The 11,991-nt window shown below is 31.7% G+C and overlaps 1 protein-coding gene across 1 annotated transcript; it reads right to left on the reverse strand.

The window, feature by feature from the left end:
* Positions 1-253: 253 nt before the first annotated feature.
* On the reverse strand, positions 254-4,533 carry LOC134690538 (uncharacterized). Its single transcript, XM_063550499.1, has 4 exons — positions 4,179-4,533; positions 3,086-3,188; positions 2,008-2,159; positions 254-580 (listed from the first exon to the last, which is right to left on the reverse strand). The coding sequence occupies exons 1-4, from the start codon at positions 4,503-4,505 to the stop codon at positions 413-415; spliced, it is 750 nt and encodes a 249-aa protein (XP_063406569.1). The 5' UTR covers positions 4,506-4,533; the 3' UTR covers positions 254-412.
* Positions 4,534-11,991: the final 7,458 nt, after the last annotated feature.

The raw sequence follows: 11,991 nt of genomic DNA on the forward strand, positions 1-11,991 counted from the left end.
TACTCTAAAGCATCTGTAGAATATATTAATTCTGTGGTTATCTACAATCTCTATCTATTTTCATATATGAAGACTACAGAAGAGCTAAAACAGAATGCTTGGTCAGAGTTGAAATTTGTTTTCTCTGTTATTAAACGTATTTTCATGCATATTCATTTTCAGTGCAATAAAAATAACAAGAACACATTGTCAGTTTGTTTGAAACCTTATTATTACATTCTTTGATATATCAGTATTACAATCAGCTCAGAAATGTAAACACTGACTAAAGCACCATTTACATTGCAAAATGTAATCTGAGTTCAGACTAATATAGAAATGTTTAAGGCACAACACGACTTCAAATAATAAAAGTTCAGTACAGTTTGTTTTTAAAAAACATATGTTGATATCACTGATACATATTTTGCTCTTATGATATAATCTTGTACACATTTGCACTGAATCCGAATGTGTTGACTATGTCATCCGTTGTTAAAATAATTACAATACAATTGCTGGTCGTCTGAATTTTCTTTGGTAACTCTTTACCAGTGAAGCTTCCTAACGGTTTCTGTATATTGGTGCCACAATCGAAAACCTTCAATAAATGTAAGAAAAAGTATGATTTATACACAATCATTAACAGATGCGGTTGATCATGCATAATTTAACACAATAAATAATTGAGATAACATCTTTGATAGGTTTTTTACCAAGTAAGGAGTGTTATTTAATCTGAATGAATGTGAATAGCAGCTTGTGTAGTATTGACTGTTTGCCATCTAGAAAATTTCTACATTATCATTTATGATCGTACAACTTGCCAATTAACACAATAATAGGTATTGGCAATTTATACGAAATGTAGGTGTGAGAGTGCTTATCATGCAATTTTTTCATGTAATTATTATAACTATTTTAAAAGTAATTGATCAGCGCCGATTTTAGAACGTTTTAGGGGATATTGATATAAACCTTTTTTTAAATGTTATGACAGTCCCACAAAACATGCTGACTTGAGAACGTTTAAGTTCGGATATCAGTCTTTGAAATGCATTGATGACAGTTAATGACCGGTTTAGTAATCCTGGTACTTTTGATAACTAATTAGATGACATTTTTTTACATTATTTTCATGTTTTTAACCTGCATGAATAACGTCTCAATATTTAGTAACCGGTAATCCACCCCTTCTGGACCAAAGATGTGAACCTTTCATGCAAAAAAGATATAAGAAACACTAGCTACTATTCTGATTCAACTTTGTGATATATACCAAAGGGACAGTCAAACTCATAAATCTAAAACAAACTGACAACGCCATGGCTAAAAATGAAAAAGAAAAAAAGGAAAACAATACTACACATGACACAACATAGAAAACTAAAGAATAAACAACACGAACCCCACCAAAAACTAGGGGTGATCTCAGGTGCTCCGGAAGGGTAAGCAGATCCATCTCCACATGTGGCACCCATCGTGTTGCTTATTGATCAACTTTTGTATAAGACCAAAATAGTATTACATGAACATGTGCATCACACATACTTAGTTTATTTTTTAATTTTGCTCTTATTTGTCCCTTTTATTTGTGTGCAATATTTGAGAGAGCCTAGGTGAAGTGGTTAGTGCATCGGACTACTAACACAAAGGTTCAGGGATGAAAATATCTCTTGCACGTAAACAACACCCTTGTAGATTTCGAACTAGAGCAGGCTAATGTCGCTTCAAGGCAGCACTCGCACCCGCAAAGTGGAAAGGGATAAATATCAGTTGCAACACTTGTTTCCGAATCAACTATAAAACAAATATGTTTAAAGAATGTACATTTGAAGAAATTGCAAATTCAAACAAATTATGAAATACACTTTTTAAAGTACTTGTTGGTGTTTATATTATGTCTTTTTTCTTGTTTTTCTTCTCTTTCGTGAACTTAAATCTTTTATATGTATATATACATTTACCTACTGATTTGTTATTATAAGCGTTAACTTTTTTTTTACAATAAGATAATTACAAAATTACTTTAACAAAGTCGTAGCCTTTTTCAACGTCAAAATATGTAAACTCTAAGGCGAATCGGTTACCAACTCCGACCTCAATCTTCCAAGTCTCATTCAGATTGTAATCATACACATCTGGGAAACCTGGTGAAGTAATGATTTCCACAAATATTTCTAGAAGTGAATAATAAAAATTAATAAAATATTAATTTAATTTTTAAATGACAATGTTTGTTAAATAGTATTTGTTTTGTTAAAACAAAATGAAAATAATCTGTTAAGTTATAATCATGATAATCAGATTTAAGTCATGATCATAACTTTAAAAATATTACTTTTAAAGAGTTTACTATTTCAGATGTTATCTTTTGCATTATCTAAGGTTGCATTGACCTCATTCATGAAGTATACACTCGAGAAGAGCAATAAGTGAAAAGAGGTTTAAAGTTTCTAGAATATACTATAGAGCTTTATGCAGCTATCGGTTCCTATAATACAGACAAGGAAATTCCCATAGAAACTCCCTTTACTAATAAAACTCCGCCACTATTATTTCATAAAACATTACATCCTTCGATGATAAGATCAAATGCAGTACTATTTTATGCAAAATTCAAATCTTAGGATTATAAAACATAATTTCAATATTTATATATCTCAAACTTCTAAGAGTTTCAACTTAATATAAAGTCTTATATTTTCCTCTGAGTCCCCTTGACAATTCATCTTAAACGTTTTTCAACTGCATAAGGGTATACTTAATTATGTTCTACCCGTATTGAATCTAAAATGCAAGAAGATCTGATTGATTTAGGCATCTCGACTGAAATAACATGGGAACATTCATAAATGTCACGACAAACACGCGTACGGACAAACTTGTTAGATTTGGAACATAACTTAGTATATGTATAATTATTTCTTCGGCTCATTTCTACTCATTTCTGTCCCCAAATTGATATTTTGTGCTGCATATTTATTTAAATAGCCATAATGAAAATAGATTTGGTCAAGAAAATTTAAACTATGGTGCGAATCTGATATTGATTAATAAAACGTTTATAATTTTAAAGACCACAAATAATAAAAAAAAAACTTACCATTTGATGTATCATACTTTAGGCAAACATGAGCATTTGACTTTGACGGAACACACCTTGTTTTCTCTGGGCAGGGATTACTTGGCCAGCAACAATCAGTCGCCTAAAACAGATTGACTAGGGGTTATGTATATTGAATTCCAAGTTAAAAACATACCCAAAATATAAACTCCTAAATAAGGATCAAAATTAACTAAATTTCGTAACTTACTTATATATATATATATTCATAAGTACGTCTGAGTCAGTGACAACCCTACAACAGATGTATCCATCGGATCGCCATCAATGATGGTGATACATGGCTGTGTACATAATGTATATACAACTCGTCAAAACATCAACCCAACAATGTTAGATCTGTAAACACGACCACTCTTTTTTTTAGAGCCCAGGTGGTCGTGTAGTCTAGCGGGACGGCTGCAGTGCAGGCGATTTGGTGTCACGATATCACAGTAGCATGGGTTCGAATCCCGGCGAGGGAAGAACCAAAAATTTGCGAAAGCAAATTTACAGATCTAACATTGTTGGGTTGATGTTTAGACGAGTTGTATATATATATATATATATAAGTTAGATACGAAATCTATGATAATGATCATAATTATGATAACATGTTCTATTACATAAACTTCATTTGTGATGCGAGATAAACGTTCGAATTTCGCTCAGTCTAAATAGTTCTTTGGTTTTGTTCGCGCAAGTATGAACAGAGCATATAGTATTTAAAGGTACCAGGATTTTAATTTAGTATAAACTATCCATTGTTGTATTATCAAGGCTCTGTTTTTCGACCTCTAATTGAAATAATAGAAGGAGGTCAAAATGCATTACACACATATCAAGCGCATGTGACTGCAAAATATTAAATTTGATTGGTCATCTGCTTTCGAAAAGGTTAATGATAAGATTATTTTCTTTTTTAAAATTCAAAATACATAAGAAATATGAAAAAAAATTACTACCCAAATCTCTTTTCATCAATGAAAGGAGTAAATCCATATTTCTAAACAACAAATTTGTAATTTAGATAGAAACGTAATCTTAATATAAAAAACATTCAAAAAAGAAAACATGAACGATCTACGCTTACCATTTTCCAGTCTGTAATGTTTGAATAGCTATATCCTTGGGCACTAACCAACTGACTGTTTAAGTTCGAATCAGATAATAGCTCACATTGAAGCGAATCTTTGTGAATGTTTATACCTTTGCAAATGTTTATCCTTAAACATTCTCGAATGCACATCTTTGGGCCAATATTGTCGCGAGTTAAGATAATACGAGAACCCATTTTCTTATTTTGTTGGAAATATCCACCATTTAAAGTCTCGTTGAAGCAATTCTTAAATTTGAGAAACAGAATATAAAAAACAAAGATTCTCATTGTTGCAGTAAACGAAAAACAGTTCTGTTTCATGTAGTCTAAATCGTTATAATTACCCTTGTTCAGTTGTCGGAGTTTTAAAATTCGATTTAAATTCGATGAATTTTAATATATCAAATACGATGATGTCATTTGCTTGTAAACATTATTGATATTTAATATTTACAGAATGGATAATATTATTATGCAGTCATAACTTTTTGAATGAAAATTGATATGTTTACATTTTAAGTGATATAACAATAAGGATGTATGGTATGATTGCCAATGAGAACTATATCATCTAGATATTACATTAATTGCTATTGGCTGTCGAAAGCCTGTGATGATTTTTACTCACTCTGGAAAAATTGATTTTTAATTCATATATAAGGTTAAGGTACGTGCATCCACCTATATACAACTTAATGACTAATTTAGTGTTGTAATTAAAAATTTAAGGATAGAATAAGAATGAATATGGAAGTGAATGAAAATTCATTTGCAGGCTTCTAAAATTTTATCTTCTATTTTGTTTTATAGATTTGTTGCTGATTTGTCTTATATCATTACTTCTAAAGAAGACATTTCTGAATATGAATCTTTTATCTTATTCTGATGCATTTGATTTTGAAGTTCAAACAAATTCTATTTTAATCGTTATTGAAAAGACTTAAATTTCGAAATGTTTCGAAATAAGTGCATTGAAGTTAATGTGATCACAACCAACATGCTATCGTCACAGAAAAAGGCAAATTTAGATGGCATATCGACTTATACAGGCCATTTATTCTAATCACAGATTTTCAGATGAGTTAGTGAGTCAAACAGGAATGATGGTTTTATACACCTACTGATGAACTGCTGTTCTGTAAGATTATCAATTGTACATGTTTTTTGTGTGTAACAAATTACTGTACAAAAAGGATATATGATTTTTTATTAGTTGTTAGTGGCTTTGAACTAGCTGTCAGATAACTGCGAGTACTCTCAGATCTGTGCATTGTGTCTTCTTGTGTCGGGATGTATAAGTACCCGGCAACGTCCATTTGTAAATTTTGTCCATCTGATGAGTTAAGCCTTTTTCAACTGATTTTCATAGTTCATTCTTATGTTATACTGTTATACCACTGTCCCAGGTTAGGAGGAGGGTTGGGATCCAGCTAACATGTTAAACCCCGCCACATTATTTATGTATGTGCCTGTCCCAACTCAGGAGCCTGTAATTCTGTGGTTGTCGTTTGTTTATGTGTTACATATTTGTTTTCCGTTCATTTTTTTACATAAATAAGGACGTTACTTTTCTCGTTTGAATTGTTTTACATTGTCTCATCAGGACATTTTATAGCTGACTATGCGGTATGGGCTTTGCTCAGTGTTGAAGGTCGTACGGTGACCTATAGTTGTTAATGTAAGTGTCGTTTTTGGTCTTTTGTGGATAGGTGTCACATTAGCAATCATATACCACATCTTTTTTTTATATATGTAACAATTGTTGATGTTTCACATGATGTATTTGGTCATTGACATTATATTCAGGTTCACACTCATAAGAATTTTACATTACCAGATTCACTGCGGAACGAGATTTTGTTTGCCAGTTGAATGTAACGTGTATATTTTCTTCTAAATACCATATAACCTCGTATTTTTTGAATTTCCATCATGTCAGATTTTCGAATATTTTAACAAGTAAGTCTTATTTTTCATGTTGATTGTAACCTGCAGTATGTGTGTGCCTTACATATAACAAGTAACAAGTAGGGTGTTTTTTTAGCAATAATTATGATTGCATATATATGATCAGGGATTTTTTTACTTACTTTCAAGTGGACATGATCAAAATTGTAAACCAAAATTACCGGTATAAGTCGATTTATTCTATTTTAAAGTAATTTCTGGCAATTTGATTGGCTGACATTGTTCTCTATTAAATTTCGCTACATTTTTTTATTTCGTCAATTGTAATTATCTCCCTTAATTTATAACGTCAATTGAAATTATCTCACATATATCATTGACATAATAAAGAAAAATTAGGTTGCTTTATAGTCATAATATTTTCTTTTTTTTCACAGTTTTAGATTAATTATCTAAAATATATTTGGTTGATATTGTCCTTATATGATCTTATATTGAATCTGAATATAATAAAATGTAATGTAACAAACTCAGGATAAATTTTTTACACAGTGTTAAAACGCCTTACCCGATATGATTTTTTTTTACCCGATAAGTTCTTGTATTAAGACAATTGCACATTGTGTAAATAATAATGTCATCATAAAAAAAATTTCTAACGATAGTATATAACTTGTGTGTTATCACATTAACTTTGATTTATTTGAAATAATAAATTCTAATAACAAAATCGATGCCAGTTTTTCGCGACATGTGTGCATTTCGACAATCAATGTATCGTAATAATCGAGGTCAAAATATTTCTTTTTTTGAAATCTTACTAAAAAGATGAAAAGCTATAAACCCAAAAGGGCAAAAGGCATAGCCAAAGCCGGGCAAGAAATCAGAGCTTTGACTGTTTACATTCATTGCATCAGGGTTAATCAAATGATAGTGGATGCCTTTATGTGGGAACTTATCAGTGAAAAATATGATTTGTATAAGGGGCTTCATAGATAAATATAGTGAATTATGTTGATACGATTTTTTTAATTCAGGAAACGTTTGTTTTATTGTGAATATTTAATTGAAAAATCCTGCATACAAAAATTAAGGAAATTGTACACGTCTAAGTAACACAGATAGTTAAATGTCTGTCTCATATGAGAAGTTTTTTTTATTTTTTTTTAAAAACTTCGCATTTATTTTCATTCTTTCAAACTTCATGACACCTCACAGTTTAGAGATTATTGAAGTAAAGATGTATTTGTGTAATCAACTTCTAGTACTAGTACTGAATCATATATCAATGTTACTTATTGTTTCTTTGTTTCCTGAATTTTACATGATTGTGTAATATTAAAAAAATATATATGCTTACCATTGTCCAATCGTAATCTTTGAATTTATATACCTTGGCTTACTGATCAGCTGACTTGCTGAGTTTAAAAAGGTTAAAAAAGCTCACAGTTAAGAAAATCCTTATGAAAGTTTATGCCTTTGCAAATCTTTATACGTAAACTTTCTCGATTGCACATGTTGGGACCGATATTGTTGCGAGTTTAGATAATTCAAGAGTACATCCTTTTGGTCTGTTGGAAATTTTTACCATTTACTTATCTTGAAAGCAAATCTTAATTTTAAGACAAAGAATATAGATAAAAATGAGTTTCATTTTTTGTATTATATATACCGTTTAAATCGTCGAAGTAATTAGATTTTCATAAACATCGATAAAATTCAATCTATTGAATACGAGAAATACAAAGCTATGTTGATCTTTATGACGTACAGAAATCATAGTTCTGCTAAATATTGTGCAACTTTCGGGTTGCATATCGCATTCGTATATTCAGGCAGATCATTGGGAGATTTATTTCCAAAAAACAGATATCGTGTTCATAGTTGCAGTTGAATAGTAAATAAAAGTCTTTAATTTTTAGATTTTAAATAACTCAAAATTGGAAGATAACAACATATGTCTTATGCAATAAAGTGTAATCTTATATCGGCTTTAGGAAATGTCTCCTAATTATACAAATAAGTAAGTAGGTCGAAGTTGTATACCTCTGCATATGAACTGTATGTCCCGTAAAAATATAAAATTTGAGTTCGGTAACAATTACTGTTGTAGTTCGGTCAAAAATATATGCTGTTATATGAATATCTGTTCCGACATATTCCATAAATGTTTAACAATATATTTTTGTTAACACTCAAAGGTACATGTAACAGGCTCATAATTCAATACGCCAGAAGCACGTTTTGTCTTCATAAGACTTATCAGTGACGCTCAGATCAAAATAGTAAAATAGCAAAACAAGTACACAGATGAAGAGCATTGAGGTACCATATCGAGTACCGTAACATAAAAGGTTCATATCGATTACCCATGGTGAACGCAATGCTGTATGACGGGTTAATCATATAAATGTAATGTGTATATTTTCTGCCATAACATTATATGATCTCGACCCCCTCCTTGACCATTCATCAAATTAGAATTATTGAATTCGATTACTATGATAATTGTTATAATCGCTGTAGGTCTGTTGACATAGTTCAAGGACCTTTGAAAAAAATATATGGATAGCTTTACGCTGTTGTCCTTATCTTATGTATGCATCTCCTACCAATTAGTTTAAAAATGTAATTGCTCAGTTTTCAAAAAAATGATAGTTGGTATACATTGCACAACTTTGTTTCTTTGTGCATCTATGCTAAGCACAATTTTACAATTGGCTTCCACTTCAAATGAAAATAATAGTCCCACAGTCTTAGTAACTGATTAAAAAACTAGTTATATTCTCACTCACTACGTTCGTCCGAATATAAAGTAATTAATATTGTATGGCCCACAAAAAACAAACGACATAAAGTAGGTGTGCTACTCGCTATAACCTTTAATTCAATATATTATAACAATGTATGTATCACATACAAACATAATAACAATAATATCATAATTCCAATTACAAATTCACATTAAATCAACCGTGAATACACGTGTCTACATTAGCGAGAGTCGATGGTCAGAAAGGTGACCGCACGGGTTTTAAGTGCGGACAAATGGTCACATGTCATGAATATTCAGGAACTACTTACGTACGACGAACTAAATTTTATTTATATTCTCCCTCACTACGTTCGTCCGAATATGAAGTAATTAATATTCTATGGCCTACAAAGAACAAACGACATAAAGTATGTGCGCTACTCGCTACAACCTCGAGACAAAGGGAAAAATAGAAAAATCATAGCAAAATTGAGCTAAATAATATCACCAAAAATTTAAATATCCAAAACCCGTTATATACCAACCGTTAGTTGCTTTTTAACAGAATCTTTGATATAACCATCTTTAGCAAAATCGGTACGCCACCTTCCATGCTCTTTAATTAAACGACCAGAAACGTCCGTTCTTGCAGCAGCAGTTGCACCACCACTGCACAAACTATGAAGACAAAAAAGTTTACAATCAAGACCAATCGCTGTTAATGCGCCCAAAAGTAACTCCCTAGCTCTAGTATAAGATAAAGGACGATTAACCTCTGCTAACTTATAAGAATTTACTGACTTAAAAAATCTAACAGAACGAAACACATATTGATTAAAATCCACAGCCAATTTAGCTAAATTAATGTATGTCAATAACCAAACTACTGGACAGGTAGGCAAATTTGTTTTAGAAATTATAACATTATTATCCCTTCTATATACATCAGTTTTCCCAGATTCAATATTCAAAGAAACATAAGTGTCAAAAAACTTTATGTTACACATTTTTGAATTTGCTATCTAACTGTAGCGTAAAAATCCTGCGTAACCAACTAACATCATAGCACAAATTCTAACATTCGGCAAGTGAGCACGATCACTACCAATTTTGTCCACTATCTGCTGTAAATGATCTGCTGTAATTGGCTCTTTCTTCAAAACTGGTTTACTTAAAATTCTCTAAGCTCCTTCAATCATCATCTGAATAAGCTTGTCTTCACACGGATTGAACCCTTTTATGCTATAAAAATGAGCTAATAACACTGATTCAGATACGGATTGCTGCACAAGGCCACTAATATAAACTGCAACGGATGATACACTTGCAGGTAACGGAAGAAACTTAATATGTAATACACCATTCTTTAAATTTTTTGAAATACACACCAAACTTTTTATTTGTAGAAATTGCTTTACTGCTTCTCACAATATTGAAAATGCTTTTTTCACATCCGGTAAACTGTTGATTTGAATTCGCAAACTGAGAAATTTCCCTACATGTTGCACTGTCCTGTAATAAAGAAACATACATAAAACTAAGCACAACTTAGCTTAATAAATATAAATATATCCTATAACAGAACAATAATGCAAAGTGCATCTTAAACACCTGCACAAGGTCATATTTCATATTTTAAGCCGCACACGGTGCATTTCTAATCTTAAATCGCACAATGTGCGTTTTTTGTACTGTAACCGCACAAAGTTGTTCTAAAAAAAAGTCTGCACAAAGTGCATTTTTGCATTTAAACTGCACAAGGTGCTTTGCGATTATATACTGCACAAGGTGCCTCTCAATTATAAACTGCACAAGGTGCTTCGCAATTATATACTGCACAAGGTGCTTCGCAATTACAAACTGCACAAGGTGCATCTCAATTGTAAACTGCACAAGGTGCATCTCAATTATAAACTGCACAAGGTGCTTCTCAATTAAAAAACTGCACAAGGTGCTTCTCAATTATATACTGCATAAGGTGCATCTCAAAAAAAAAATTGCACAAAGGGCATCTCAATTATATACTGCACAAGGTGCTTCTCAAATTATAACCACACAAGGTGCATCTTAATTCTTTAAAGCGATATACTCTGAACTAATAATGTATACATATGTAAGCGTGTGGGTACATTCCGTAGTAATTACCTATTTCGATACGTGTATTTTACCGTGTAGCAAAACTTTACACCCGATAGTAAAAGTGTGCATTGAACCGTACAAAGGAATGTGACCTCCTACGACGAACAATCAAGTTTAAAAACAAGGGCGTTACTGATGAATGGGGATTGAGCAAAAACGCTGTCTCTGTCTGAACCAGATAAAAACAAATATTTAGGACGATGAAATTCAACAACATCTGTGATAAAATCGTAAAATTTATTTTATGTGTTGTTCCAAACCATAGGTCAAAATAGAGCAGACTTCAATTTTGGAACTACCAATACACATTTTGCACGACAAGTTAACATATGATTTAAAACTCGACAAACTAAGCAGACTGGAGGCACAATCCAGTTGTTTTCTCCTGACCAGTCGAAAGCGAAAGCGTCGACTCCTGTGGTTTCTGGAACCCAAAACTTTGAATTAAACCGTGCAATTTTATGATTCTTATCGTCTGCAAATCTGTCAAACGTAAATTTCCCCCATCTGTTATTAAACATCAGCCCAATCATCAAAATCAAAAATTCTACTTAAGTAATCTGCTTGTACATTCTCGGATCGAGGGATCCACTCAACCTCGATCGTAATACTATTAACTATGCAAGTTGTATAAATATTCATAGCAAGTTCATGTAAATCAGGCTTCATGCTGCCAACTCGACAAATATGCACGACATTTTGATTGTCAGTATAAATTTTTACAAGTTTTCCTGCTAACTGTGCAAACATACTTTCTAATATAAACTCGACAGATTTCATATTTCTCCATGTGGAGCTTTTAAGTCTTTCTTGTTCGCTAAACATATGATGAGCAATTTGTAAAACATTACCATCGACAAAACCTGCTCAAGCATGCATACTGGCGTCGGAAAAAACAATACGTTCTGGGATCTTGTTATAGGACATACTAATAAATTAGGTATAGATTTACAATTACTTTTCCAAAAATCAAGTTCAGTTTTGACTTGGATGGAAATTTCAAAA

Source organism: Mytilus trossulus, chromosome 11 (assembly GCF_036588685.1).
Source record: "Mytilus trossulus isolate FHL-02 chromosome 11, PNRI_Mtr1.1.1.hap1, whole genome shotgun sequence".
NCBI lineage: Eukaryota > Metazoa > Mollusca > Bivalvia > Mytilida > Mytilidae > Mytilus > Mytilus trossulus.